This window comes from Berghia stephanieae, chromosome 4 (assembly GCF_034508935.2).
Source record: "Berghia stephanieae isolate SIO BIC M18660-M18661 chromosome 4, UCSD_Bste_1.3, whole genome shotgun sequence".
Lineage (NCBI taxonomy): Eukaryota > Metazoa > Mollusca > Gastropoda > Nudibranchia > Aeolidiidae > Berghia > Berghia stephanieae.
Window position 1 is genome coordinate 84,476,855 of NC_088363.1, and position 15,258 is coordinate 84,492,112.

The following is a 15,258-nucleotide window of genomic DNA, read 5'->3' on the forward strand; positions in this document are numbered from 1 at the left end:
TTAATTATAGAAACATTATATGTGTGGCCAATTTTGGCCAAATTGGCCAGGCCAATGGCTATCTGGCAACCATGCTAAGAATTTGTCTATTTCAGGCTCCCGATTTCGAACAACTCTCAATCAAGACTTTTCGAGAGTAAATATAACTCTGTAAATTATATTATTTTAAGCTGTCAAATTGTCATAAATGTTATGCCTGTCCACTTTTGATGATGCCTAACCTACAATAGGCTCAGTATCAATGTCGTCATTATCGATTAAGGTAACAAGTATAGACGATAATTGGTCCTTTTAATTTTTTTTATTTTCCGGTGGACTGAATACACAGCTGTGTTTTCAGTCCACTAGTGGACTGAAAACACAGTTCCATTTACAAAACTTAAATCTTGTACATAGAGCTGGGCCGGTACTTGGTCTGTGACTTGCGAGCAGCGATTCGGTCATGGGGCTGAATTGCGAGCAACGAGACGCTGCTTTTTTTTTGTGTGACCTTGATAATATGACCTAGATGTCTCGATCTGTGTGGAGTGTACAGAGATTTAGAATGCGAATATCTTTTCCCTCGCACACAAACGAGCCGTTCCGAATTTTTTAGAAAGGAATTGAGAAAGCCATGTTCGGGAAAAAAAAAACCCCAACAACTTAACATTTCAAAGGCGAATTTCAATCTTAATCGGACCTGAAGATCTTAACGTTTTCATAAATTAAAAAAAAAACACCGCACAATTATAGTTTCAGTTTAATTGAAGCTAGAGTCACGATACTCTCACTACTCTCGTGATGGAAAATGTTTAAACTTAATTAAAAATGGTATAAAGGGTAACTATTATTTGAAAACAAAAAGCAATGTCAGCGGTAAAGGATTAATTGCAATAGACGGTGCGTCCAATATTCTCCCTGACAATCCTACCACAACACCCCCACCTCTCTCTCTCTCTCTCTCTCTCTCTCTCTCTCTCTCTCTCTCTCTGTATGGTTGGCGCTGAAGAAACCAATGGTCTGGTTGTATTTCAGCGGCGTCCTCATTGGGCACGGGCCCATGTCAGTCGGGCCTTGAAATCGTTTAGGTGTGGTGCCATGATGACTAGTTCATCCAGCCCATTCCACTCCGAGATAGTTCTAATGAAGAAAGAATTTCTGTAGTTTTGTGTTCTTGTCTGTGGGATTTTGAAGCAGTTCGAATTGTTTGTGGCGTATCTCTCAATGGGGTTTTCGGTTATGTGGTTGGCAAATGTGAGTGCTCGGATTTTTCTTTTGTTTGGTCGTGGCGTGAAAAAGGAGTCTGCCTTTATTGATGGTATTTGATCTGTTATAATCTTGAACATGAATGACAGACGGGTTTCTTTTCTTCTTTGTTGGAGGCTTCTTTCTTCTAACGGGGTTCTGCTCTTATAGTTCCCAGTTATGAACCGGGCGCCTTGTCTCTGGACTCTCTCAAATTTTTGAATATCCTCTTTAAGGTAGGGGTCCCAAGCAACTGCTCCGTATTCCAATTATGATCTCACAAGTGCGAGGTAGCCGAAAAACGGAATTTTGTCTCTCTCTCTCTCTCTCTCTCTCTCTCTCTCTCTCTCTCTCTCTCTCTCTCTCTCTCTCTCTATCTATCTATCTATCTCTCTCTCACACTCTATCTATCTCTCTCTCACACTCTATCTATCTATCTATCTATCTATCTCTCGATCTTCTGTTAAATACGCGCAAGCACTCTCACACACACACACGCACGCACCGCACGCCCACACACATACAACAAACTCACTCACACACACAAAACCCAAACACAGACAGCATAACACCCTACAACGCTAGTTTGCTACAAAGAGGTAGACTGGTAGGAGGTATCGAGTAGTCACTAATTTCCTCTTCAATGAGACGGACCGATTAAGATATCGAATAAGGCCCATCACTTCATAGCACTGACTGCGGACAGGCGATATCTGTTGTCATTCTAGAGGACCAAAACTACTATTCGTTAATCATGTCGGGTTCTATTAATTTCATTCTATGCGTTGTATTCAACTTTATGATATTTAGTTCATTTAGTACTGGCCGCGTTCCAGAAAATCACTCATACAAGCCTGAAGCTTTGGCCGATACAAAAAAAAAGGAAATACACGAGAATGATGACGATATCCTTGCCATGAATACCACAAATGCCACTAAACTGCGATTGTGAGTTCATCTTTTTAATAATAATAATTATTATTATTTTACAAAATTAATTTGTTCCTTATTTTTATTATTAATATTATTATGGGTACCTCTATTCGTAGTAAGTACTGTGCACTCCGTTTAATCGCACATCGATTAATCGCACACCGATTAATCGCACACTCCGCTACACATTCACGAAAAACGGAATTTTGTCTTTATAATCGCTCCGCTTAATCGCAAACCTTTTCCGCTTAATCGCTACACCTTGAGTCCATCTTGATTAGAGAAAAATATCTAAAAATACACAAAAAGGTATTGAAAAGGAAGTGTCTAGGGAGACCAAAATCTTGGTCTCCCTAGCCAAATTGGCCTCTACCTATTGAAAATTTGTTTCTCATTAATTCAATTAATGAGAAACAAATTTTCAATACCTTTTTGTGTATTTGAATCATTTCCGCACGTTTATATCGCATCACTAGTGAACAAAGCTTCCATGTCAACACTAATTCCACTGTCCCTCTGATCCTGACTAAATCAGACACGCAATGCTTGGTAACTGACATCAAAGGATTACGTGACACTGCAGGCTAATTGACTCACCACTCGCTGTCTGCATCACAATGTGTGAAACATGATCGCAGTCCACCCAATGCCTATTGTTTATCGGACTGACTATTTTCACCGTAAAAAATAGTGTTTTAGTCTATTTTCACCGTACGGTGATAATAGCCTGACAGACTATTTTCACCGTATATATTAGCCAATCAGAAGCCAGGATACTAACTGTGACGTATGTGCCTCTGCATCCAAACCATTGGAATTCGACCCGACATCATTTCTTCCTGCGTGCAGACCAGTTTAAAAAAGAGAAAAAGTTTGCCGAGAACTAGGGAGGCCTCCCGAAAGCTCCTCGTTATAGCATTTCTTTCAATTTGTATTTTTCACTTTGGACCTTTTGTCAGACGTTTATTTATTCAATTTGTCATCATATAGATTGATAGATTTGTGAAAGTTAAAAATTTCCTAACTTGACCATTGTTTTGATTCTCGGCCGCCATTTTGATTTGTGAGGTATTGAAAGGCAGTGCAAAGCAGTCCTAGGGTTGTTTTTTTTTTTTTTTTCCTTTTTTTTTTCCTTTTTTTTTTTCCCTATTAGGGGTAGTTAAAGGTACTAGGTTGTATTGTTTCTTAGGAGCGAATATTTGGCATGATGAGCTTTCGGAAGGCCTCCCAAAGCTATAATAATACAGGCGGGATGGCGGATTCAGAATTGGTTACAGTTCGATGAAGCTTTACAATTTTGTGGCGGCGATGGGGTCTCGAACCCGCGACCTTTCTGGTACAACAAAAACACCTGGCCAGGGAGGGGTGGCTCTACTGTATAAGTATGAGCTATTCACGACTCAAGAAATAGTGATTTCAATCTCTATGTGTCTATCTTGAGCCGCTACCCCCGACTTCTTGAGGTCATGGGTTCAACACAAACGCCGCGAAGTTTGTTAACAACCAAGATACCATTATCATCGTACGGTGAAAATAGTGTGTCAGGCTATTTTCACCGTACGGTGAAAATCGTCCACCAAGATATTACCGTACGGTGAAAATAAGTCTCCCACACTATTATCACCATACATTGAATATAGCCTGCCACACCGTTATAGTGAATATAGTCTCCCACACTATTATCACCGTACACTGAATATATAGCCTTCCACACCATTTTCACCGTACGGTGAAAATCATCCACCAAAATATTACGGTACGATGAACAAGGTCTCCCACACTATTATCACCGTACACTGAAAATCGTCCACCATAATATTACGGGACGGTGAAAAAAGTCTCCCACACTATCATCATCGTACGGTGAAAATCGTTCACCAAGATATTACCGTACGGTGAAAATAGCCTCCTACACACAGTCAGGCTATTATCACCGTACGGTGAAAATAGCATGACAGACTATTTTCACCGTACGGTGAAAATAGCGGCTTCCATTGTTTATTTACATTGTCTCTGGGCCGTGAACAATAAGAAAGGATTACAGAGAGGACTCGCATCTCATCTTTTGATTGATCTATATGGTCCATGCCCACATTGATACACTCAAACGGCAACTAACTGGTATATACTTAGGGCACGTCTTTCTCCCCATCTCCCTGGCTTTCGAAATGGAAAGGTCGACAGAATGTTGTCTTTAAAAAAAAAACATGTCGGAAAATATGATGCTTGTGTCCCTTTTGCCAGCCAATGGAGTGATGAAGTTTTGAAACAACTTCTTCAGCAGTATGACTAATGACATTTACAATGAAGACGAAACGGGGCTTTACTACTGTAGATTTCCTGATAAAGGCCTTTTTCTTCAAGCAAGATGAGCTCAGTGGAAGAAAAAAGGTGAAAGAACGAATCACATGAATAAGAAAAGAAATTTTTTTAAACAAACAACAAAAAACCCAAAAACAAACCAAAAGAAAAAGAAACAAAAAAAACAAACAAAAAAACCCTTGTAATGAATAATGTCTTGAACATGTCAGTCCCAAGCCCGTAGAAAACTCAGAGGGGAAGGTCCTACATGACTGGCAAATAAAAGTTTGTGCTATAATGCTATTTTTAGCTTCTTCGCTTAATCGCACACTCCGCTTAATCAACACACTAACTTGATCTCCTGAGGGTGTGCGATTAAGCAGAGTGGACTGTAGTACTGCGAATAATGATTTCCACTATTCGCAGTAGTTCTTATATAGGCACTTAAATGAAAATTCAGTTTTCAAATGACAGTATAAAATCTGGTTTAATATGATGCAGTATACCATCCCATTGATAAAACCTTTTGGATTTTGTCTCTAGGTTATAAAGAAGCGAAGTTATTCAATTTTTTGATACCTTCGTGTTGACAACGAGCTAAGCACTTTTACACCTATTAGAAGAGGAGTTAGACAGGGGTGTGTTTTGTCTCCAGATTTATTCAACCTCTATAGTGAAATGATATTAAGAGATATCGAACATATGAAGGGGGTGTGTATTGGAGGAAAGAATGTAACAAATCTGAGGTATGCAGATGATACGGTTCTACTGGCAGAATCTGAACATGAATTACAAGAATTACTGGATGTTGTAGTCAGGAGTAGTGAAAATATGGGACTGGAACTGAATATATATCTAAAACAGAATGTATGACGGTATCTAAAAATAATAACCCACCAGCCTGTGTAATAACAAGCAGAGGACAAACAATACAACAAGTTGAATGTTTCAAATATTTAGGCTTCAATGTAACATCCAATGGAAAATCAGATTGTGAAATAAAGAAAAGAATAGGTATGGCGAAGAATGCATTCAACCAGCTGCATACAATTATGAAAAACAGGAATATTAACATGAAAACAAAAATCAAAGTCCTGGATTGCTATATACTGTCTGTGCTGCTATATGGTTGTGAGAGCTGGACCATAAACAAGACCATGGTTAAAAGACTGGAGGCAGCGGGAATGTGGTTTTACAGAAGAATGATGAGGGTGTCATGGGTGGAAAGGAAAAGAAATGAAGAAATTTTAGAAATGGCAAACAGAAAAAGATCACTGATAACAAAAATCATCAAACGCCAAATGGAATTTTTAGGACACATTATCCGCCACCCTGGTTTGGAAGTACTCGCCTTGACTGGAAAGATGAATGGAAAAAGAATAAGAGGAAGACAAAGAATAACTTATTTGAAAGGATAAGAACTTGGTCAGATGAAGCTGAGAAAGGTGGCGCTGCTTTAATAGAATTGGCAAGAGATAGATCAGCTTGGCGGAAGATGACCTCCGACGTCTGCTTCAGATATGGAACTACATGATGATGATGATGATGATACCTTCAAAACACCCCAAAAATTACTTTTGGAATCAGCCTGAAACTGGGCTCCAGCTGACTGAAAAAACGAAAAGGGATTCCCCTAAAACACTGTGACGTTACTAGGATAGGAGCCAATGAATGACGCTGACCACAGCAGTCCAAGCTGAAATGGCGTTACTTTGGTAGATTTTAAAATGACTGTGATTTTATGGAATGCTCAAAGGGTATCCGGGAAGGAGTTTTGATAGTTGAAAATGGTATCACTGGAAAGGAAAATGGTTTAATTTTATGAATATTTATGTTTCAAGGGAATTTTGTCATGAATGGTTGTACGTTTCTTACCTCACTTTAATTGATGAATGCTGTAGGTTACATTCTAGGTATAGATAGGGGCCCCATTTTCCAATTTTCTGCCTTCTCAGATTGAATATCTAGCTCAATCCCACATCGCCTTTGTTCACCAGTGTAACAGTTTCATGTATATTGGTGCCAACGCTCCCACTTCCTTTTTGCTATTAAAACTTTTGCACATCTTTCACACCACACCACAACAACAATAATAATAATTGTTGTTAAGAGTTAAGATTCTTACTGCACATCTCACTAAATAACACGCCTCCTGATCTCAAGATATTTACACTATATACATCGCACCACCTACTCCTAATCCAACACATAATCTGCCAAACGCTGAAGCATCCTCGTGCACCTCATCCTCCACATCCAATCCATCATCTTCAAATTGTTCACCGAATTCACACCCGTATCTGCACCCTTGTTCCACTGTGTCAAAGGTGTTGTGGTGTATTGTAGATTGCTAATGATAATTTGTTAAGTAGAAAACGTCAACAATAGTCAGCCATTTTGGAATCGAAGTGATTCTTTTTATTCTTGAAATAACGTAATCGAATACTGATATTTGGGTACTCAGGTATCCCACAATCTCCCCCTTAAAAAAAAATTAGATGATGTAAAAAAAAAATGAGCTATTATACTTTCGCTCGTTTTGGTTTACATAATGGTTCATTCATTCTTACATTTGTTTTATACAGCTTAAATTATTAATTAAGTAAATGAGAAAAAAAAAAAAAATAATGTTTGCATACGAGGAAAAAAAAAATTATCTCATATATCAATGATGAGTAAGAAAAAGTGTTTCTTCTGTGTAGTACTAAACTAGTTGAAGTGGTCAACAGTTCATAATGATAAAAGAAAACACAGTAATGGACTCTAATAGTCTTAACTAGTGTCTACTTCATGCGGCTGTGTAGATGCAAAGTGTTTTTATGTTTGTGGTCGTAACATCACAAATATTTCTTCCAATATTATAGTCAAGCTTAAGGCTTATAAATGGCCCTGCCTACAGTGTGAATTTGTTTGGTTTTCTCACGTTGCGACCACTTCTCGTAGTGTAAGGTGCACTTGTAGTGTTGTGATTGTTTTGAGATTGCGTTCTCTGTGACATGTTGTCAGAGAGACTTAGAGAATTTGGGAATTCTCTATGTGGTGAGGGCGGGACCTCGACCTGTGACCGCGTAGAATTTGGATCTCTGTCATTCGCTGGGGTTGTTTGAACCATGGTTGGTATCTCTGTCGTTCTGAAGTTTGGGACGATGTCCAATAGTGGTGCCGGTGCTGATTTGCTTGCGATTGCAGGGGTGTTTGTGTGAACAATTTGGTCGGAGTGTCGTCTCCATATGGCTCCGGGAGCTGTTTTGACTTCAAAGGTGCGTGTTCCCGTTTGGGCATGTATTACGCCGTGTTGCCATCGTTGGTGTCCGCGGTAGTCTCGGACCAGGACGTTGTCTCCGTTGTCGAAGTTCCTGGTGTTGGCAGAAGAGTGAGTACGAAGCTGACGGTCTTGACATGAAGATACCCTTGTATGAATGCTTGGTCGAATGATGTCTAGGTGAGTTCGCAGATGTCTGCCAAACATAAGTGATGCTGGGCTCTCGTTTGTTGTGGTGTGTGGTGCATTCCTATAAGCAAACAGGAATCTTGCCAGTTTGGTATGGATGGTACCCTTCTCATCTTTTGAAGCTTTCATTGCTTGTTTGAAAGTTTGGACCATTCGCTCAGCCAGCCCGTTGGTTGCTGGGTGGTAGGGTGTGCTAAGGGTGTGCTTGATTCCATTGACCTTTGTGAAGGATTTGAATTCATTGGATGTGAACTGCACACCGTTGTCAGATACGAGCTGTTCAGGTAAACCAAATCTTGCAAAAAGATTGCTCAATATATTGATTGTTGAAATGGATTTGGCGTTTGATGTCGGTATTATTTCGGCCCATTTGGAATGGGCGTCGACGACCACTAGAAACATTAATCCCATGAATGGTCCAGCGAAGTCTATTTGAATTCTTTGCCATGGCTTGTCGGGCCAGTGCCATGGGTGAAGAGGAGCTTTCGGTGGATCAGGTTGAACTGAAGCACAACCAGGGCACCCTTTTGTAGTTGCCTCGATTTGTTTGTCAATAGCAGGCCACCAGAAGTATCCCCTAGCCAAGTTTTTCATTTTGACTATACCAATGTGTCCTTCATGAAGAACACTTAAGATTTTTGCATGCAGTTTTTGTGGAGGGATGAGTCTATATCCCCAAAAGAGACAGTTTTGTTGCACTGACAGTTCGTTTTGTTTGTTGAAATAAGGTTTCAGTTCTTCGTTGACTGTGTTTGGCCATCTGTCAGTTTGGAAGTAATGTATGACTTGTGACAGTGTTTTGTCGTGGCGTGATTCTTTGGCAACGTTTGCTGCGTTGACTGGTAAGGACTCTATTACTTCTGTATAGAATAGTTCATCTGCTGAATCGGCCTCTTGACTTGAGTTTGTGGTGGGTAAAGGCAATCGTGAAAATCCGTCTGCATTAGCGTTTGACTTGGAGTTCCTGTATTCAATTGAGTAGTCGAAGGCTGAAAGGAAAATTGCATATCTCTGTTGTCTGGCTGCAGACATTGCAGGGACTGGTTTTGTGGGCGAGAAGATGTATTTGAGTGGCTGATGGTCAGTGATTAGTGTAAAGTGCCTGCCACATACATAATTGAAGAACTTTTTAACACCCCATGTGATAGCTAGAGCTTCTCTGTCTAATTGGGAGTAATTCTGTTCTGCCTTATTGAGGGTTCTTGAGGCGTATGCAATAGGTCTTTCGTCGCCTTCTGGTGTGATGTGCGAGAGAACGCAGCCGATGCCGTATGGTGAAGCGTCACAGGCGAGTCGCAATGGTCGATCGGGGTCGTAGCGCATGAGGACTTTGTCCGAAGCGATCATTGTTTTTATTTGAATGAAAGCATGATCAGCTTCAGTTGACCATTCAAATTTTGTGTTATCCTGTAGAAGATTGTACAGTGGCTTCGCAATTTGAGCTACATTTTCCAGCCACTTGTGGTAATAATTTACAAGCCCAAGGAATGATCTGAGTTGTGTTTTGTTTGTTGGCTGTGGTGCGTCGATGATGGCCTTGACCTTGTTTTCGGTTTTGTGCAAGCCGTTTTTGGTTATTTTGACACCGCAAAAGATAACTTCGTCTTGGAAGAATTGGCATTTTTCAAGATTGACCTTCAGTCCATACTCTTGAAGTCTAGCTAGGACTAGTAGCAGATTTTGCCAGTGTTCATCGTTTGTTTTCCCTGTGACTATCATGTCATCTTGGTTGCATTGAACTCCGGGTGTTCCCTGGAGGATTGTGTCTATTGTCTTTTGCCAAATTGCTGGTGACGAAGAAATACCAAACGCTAAACGGTTGAAGGAATACAGTCCTTTTGACGTGTTGATTGTTGTTACTTTTTGTGACGCACTGTCTAAAGGGAGCTGAAGGTATGCTTGTCTCAGATCAATTTTAGAGAATGTTTGACCTTGTTCCAAAGTAGCTAACATGTCTTCCATTTTTGGCATTGTGTATTGCTCTGTGTTAAGTGCTGGGTTGACTGTTACCTTGAAGTCACCACATATTCTCACTGTTCCATTGCTTTTCAATACGGGTACGATGGGTGTGGCCCAATCCGAGGTTTCAATTTTTGTGATTATCCCTTGTTCTTCTAAGTTGTCTAGTTCTTTCTCAACTTTTTGTTTTAAGGCGTACGGCACTGGTCTGGCTTTGTGGAATTTGGGAACGGCTCCCTCTTTTAGATGGTGTTGCCTCTATTCCTTTTATTTTTCCAATTCCATCTGAAAATATATCCTGAAACTTAGCTTTCAATTTTTCTGTACTGAATCTATCTTTAGGTGGCGTCATCTGATGTATGCTCTGCCAGTTCAGTTTTATAGCGGCCAACCAGTTTCTTCCCAAAATAGGATTGCTGCCTTTGTCAAGTATAAGGAGTGGAAGTATTTTCTTCTGATTGTTGAGTTCTACATGAACTGAAATTTTACCCAGTGGAATAATGGTTTCACCTGTGTATGTTTTCAGACGAACAGCTGTCTTTTCCAAATTTGGGAAGGTTTTGAATGTTTTTGTGAAGTCCCTCTTCGTCATCACTGAAACAGCAGATCCTGTGTCAACTTCCATTTTTGTAGGAATATTATTGATTTGCAAGTCTACCTTTATTTTTGGTGTGTTTCCTTCCATGTGAAACATTTCCAGTGTAAAATTATCTTCGGAAACATTGTCTTCATCTAGCTCGTGAACTTGTCGGGATTGTGAAGTTCTGTCTCCTTCTCTCCTCTGTTGTTGGCTGCCCTTCCTGGCCTGACACACTCTCTGAATGTGTCCTTGTTTGTTGCATGACTTACACACTGCATCACGGAGGTAGCAGTCGGCTCTCCTGTGGTTATTTTTCCCACATGATTGGCACAGTGGGTATGTTTGTGAGTTATGTCTTCTGTTAGTAGGTAAAGGCTGATTTGTTTTTATAATGTTGAGATCAGCTGTTGATTTGCCGGATGTTGTTGTGTGAATTTCCGCTGCATCTCACTGGGCAGTTTCCATTGCAAGTGCCAAAGCTGTTGCAGATTCTAAAGTGAGATTTGGCTCTTGCAAGAGTCTCTTTTGTATGGTTTCATCGCGTATTCCGCAAACAAATCTGTCACGCAGAGACATTTTTAAATTGTCTCCGAATTTGCAGTGTTCAGCCAACCGTTTTATGGATGCTAAAAAATCAGGAAGCGATTCGTCCATCGCTTGACTGCGTTTATGAAACTTGAATCTTTCAACTATCTCAAGTGGAGGGGGGCAGTAATGGTTGGACAGCAGTTTGCAAAGTTCTTTATAACTTTTACTAAAGGGAAGGTCGGGTGATGTCAAACATCGTAGTGTGTTGTACGTTTTAGCCCTGATGGATGATAGCAGAGTTGCTGTTTGTTTCTGTTCGGCAATGTCGTTTGCAACAAAAAACGCATCCAGTCTTTCTTTATAGTTTGTGAAGGACTCTAGTCCTTCGTTGAAGCTGTCGGGTCTTGGCATGTTGGTATGTACACGTACAAGACTGGAGAATGCAAGCTCAATAGTTGGTAGTAGTCTGTCAATAGATTATAGTTTTATGGCTTGGTAGAATGAGAATACATGTAAACGTTATTGCACTTATCTGGGTTCTAGATGCTCGTCGCCATTTGTGGTGTATTGTAGATTGCTAATGATAATTTGTTAAGTAGAAAACGTCAACAATAGTCAGCCATTTTGGAATCGAAGTGATTCTTTTTATTCTTGAAATAACGTAATCGAATACTGATATTTGGGTACTCAGGTATCCCACAGGTGTCATGTCTCTTGGTCCAAAAAAAAAAAGCAAGTTTTAGTTTCTGTATCATCTGGATGAGATATGGCTCCTTAATGCCCCGGGACTCTTTCACATTTTGGTTAGTTTCCTTTGTTGTACAGGGAATGTGGAGAATTTTCCAGTAGCATTTCATGTCAAATGTATTTTTATTCTCATCATTTTCTTGTGATTGTCCATGATTCACATTCATATAATGCTGTTGGAAATATTAATGTTCTTAATATTTTCATTTTCAGTTGGATGCTTTCACTTTTCCATAATGTCATCATTTTTGTCAATTTTGTTTGGGCAAGTGCTATCTTCCTTTGGATATCACGGGTCAATTTTCCATTTGCCTCTATTCTTGCCCCAAGCACTGCTGATTATTTCTTCATAAAATCGGATCACTTAGTTATACTGCTGGAACCCAGCAAGTGACTGACAACAGCAGCTGCATGCCGCAAAAGTGACTACCTGGATGGGAATTACCCTTTCAGGGGGTTAAGACACAAAAGTATTGCATTTTCGTGATGTAATATAACACCATATATATAGATGACCACTTACATTACAAAAATATTAACTAATGGAACCTTCTCAACATTCCACAATAAAAGTTTTTGTTAAAATTTTAAAAGCAATACCACAATTGGATTGTGTACTCACTAAGAAGTGTGTTTTGTGTTAAAAACAACACTCTGGATGAGCACAGTTTTATCTTATAAGTCAAAATACGATTTTATCAACTTTACCACATGGCATGACTAGGTGAGTTGTTTTCATTCTTCAAGACAACACAATGGCAGAAATTGTATTGTTTGTGAATCTCATGGAACTACAGAAAACGTGTAACAAAGCGTTATTGAAAATTAAAAGCACATCAAATATTGGACAGAATTCATGGACCACAGCAAAGAAGATCATTACTGCCAATGTTATACCTCTGCAACTCTCCAAGCTTTTATGCTCCTGCCTCTGTGTGTGTGTGTGTGTGTGTGTGTGTGTGTGTGTGTAGTAATTCTTATGTTTATTTCATTTATTATTTTGATGCTTATATATTATATTATTATTATTTTATTAGTGTATTTTTGTCTATCTATCTATGTATTTTTGTATTTTTAATTTCAAACATTGTAAACTAAATGACAATTGCCATTTTTTTTTTTTTTTACAATAAAGATGTTATTATCATTAATATTATTATTATTATTATATTATTATATTATTATTATTATTATTATTATTATTATTATTATTATTTATTATTATTATTATTACTATTATTATTATTATTATTGCTCCTACTTCACACTGGAGCACATCACTAAAGAATGGTCTCTGTTCCTAGTCCTGATTTTGAGAACTGAATGTAGTTTCGAAATCTTTGTTGGATAAGAATAAGACTATATAGTTATTTGGGATTCTTTCAGGTTCATTGTCTTTTAGGAGAGATGTCAAATCCTGTGTTGGTGACTTAAATATGTTCATTGCACCATTATATTAACTTTTCCCCTCAATCATTTGGATCCCCTAGATAACGAGGGCCAACAATTTAGTCAATTCTGTTGTTTCCCATTGTTCTTGACATCTTGAGAGCTCAATTGTTGCAGTGCTTTATATATAATTTATTCTACTGGTCTTTTTTGTTTTTTTGTTGTTTTTTTTACCCCTCAAACTTTATGCACAGTTTACATAGCGACCATCTTTCCCGGTGTGACAATCTGAGAAAAACTTTTAAAAGAGAGAAAAATTGGAATGTTTATTTGTATGACAATGACCATTGCATGCCCCCAGAATTATGCTCTTTTAGTGACTTGCCAGATGATCTTGTCAACAATCAGGTAACCAAGGACTGTCTATTGTGTCATATAGTTACAGAAGGCCAAGACATGAGACATTTGTAGTATAAGCCAGAAAGTAGACATTTTATCGCCAGGTCAACTGATTGTCCACCTTATTTACACCCACTTATATTTCCACAATGAGAATCCGACTCAAGTATGGTATCTCCCTTGATTTAAAGTTTATTCTATGTTTGCCCACCAGTCTGTTAGATATTACAGAAGTACTTTGCCATATACTACCATTCTATTCAAAGGGTAGGAAGCAATTACGAAAGAAACTGGGATGATCTTTGGCTCCATGGACCTGATACTGTTATATCGGGTGCGAGGAAAAAAAAATTGGAAAAGTTTAGAAGCCTGTAGCCACCACACTGTAAATGGTACAAGTCTGTCATTTTACCAGTATTAAATAAATATATTAAAATTTATGTACTCAATATTTTATTAAAATATGTTAAAAACTGTCAACACCATGATTGTTTTAATAGACGCATAGCATAATGACCATATCAAAGATTTTGGACGCAATAACTAAATTTTGATGTCATCAGTTAGATCTCCTATTTTGCTTTACGTCTATGTTATAGCCTTTTTCTGTGTGATCCAATAGACTTTCTAATGTCTTGAATAGTGATTCATTCCTATGCATTTTGAATTGACTCTTTTAAATCTGCTTCTGTGTAAAACACTGTAAGAATCTTAAAGACTGTGTTGAACATCATTGACCAAATGCTGTAGTCCTTTGGACTCCAGTCAGAATTCACTGGAGGCCATTACCTGGAGAAATGAATATATTGTATAACATTGTTAGAACAAAAAAATAACAACAAAAACACACTTTATCCTGTTCAGTCATTTGTTTTTCAACTTCGTACACTTGTCACAAAACACAAGTTTGGAAACCTTTGGTATCGTGATTTTTAGTGGTATAGTTTCTAAACCAATAGAAGATAAATCTTGGCAGATATTAACGTAAGATCTAGTCTTGCTCTTGTTGCTTGTAAAATTTTGAATGTTTCTGATTTTTTTTTTGTACCTTTGAATCTGTATTCATAAATGACGGTCAATTTTGTATTTTAAAAAAAATAGAACTAATATCTTTTTGCATTCTCCAGGATTTATGGATATGATGTACACGCAAATGAATACAAATACTGTGAGTGGGCCAATATGATGCAGCTTAAAAATGGGTAAGAAGTTGTCTTTATCTTATAAATGTATGTAATTCATGCTCTTTTGATCTTTGGTTATTATGGTTTATCATAGTTGACTCATGTTGAATTTTAAGTTAAGATCAACAATTATATACTTAATTATTCAATTCAACACTTTTGCCCTGGGTGTTTTGTTCTCGGGTCAGCCACTTTACTCAAATGTTAATTAGTTCAGAGCTGTAGTCAGTGATGCTAATCTGTTAGACTGCTAGCACAAGAAGGTTGTCAGACAGGTAAATGGTACTGTTGGAATGGAAATTAGGTTCCTGGGGGCATGTTTGGGGAGTACATGACCTATTGCAGGGGTGAGATTTTTCTTTGGATCCGTGGAATTCCATGAAAATCATTTAATTGATCCACTTTCAGATATCATATTATATTATATGTGTTCAGTCCTCGGAATAACTTTGGAAGATTGTAGTGCTGTGTAATGTAAGTAGTCTAGTTTTTCCTTTAGTCAGGACTGCTGTTGTTGTTTCTCTTGTATTTTATTTTGTCATATCATTTTGCCCACAAGTTTT

At 38.4% G+C, this 15,258-nt stretch overlaps 1 protein-coding gene across 6 annotated transcripts in view; it reads left to right on the forward strand.

Annotated features, from left to right (window-relative positions):
- Positions 1-1,057: 1,057 nt before the first annotated feature.
- LOC144971421 (uncharacterized) overlaps positions 1,058-15,258 on the forward strand; it is a 50,360-nt gene continuing 36,159 nt past the window's right edge. The window contains exons 1-3 of one of the 6 annotated variants that reach the window (XM_078912304.1): positions 1,058-1,233; positions 2,061-2,172; positions 14,639-14,713. In XM_078912304.1, coding sequence (XP_078768430.1) covers positions 2,141-2,172; positions 14,639-14,713 — 107 coding nt within the window. In that variant the 5' untranslated portion in view covers positions 1,058-1,233; positions 2,061-2,140. Of the gene's footprint in view, positions 1,234-1,794; positions 2,173-13,003; positions 13,904-14,638; positions 14,714-15,258 lie in introns of those variants that run through there. The other 5 variants (XM_078912306.1, XM_078912305.1, XM_078912308.1 and 2 more) reach the window with 5 other exon arrangements.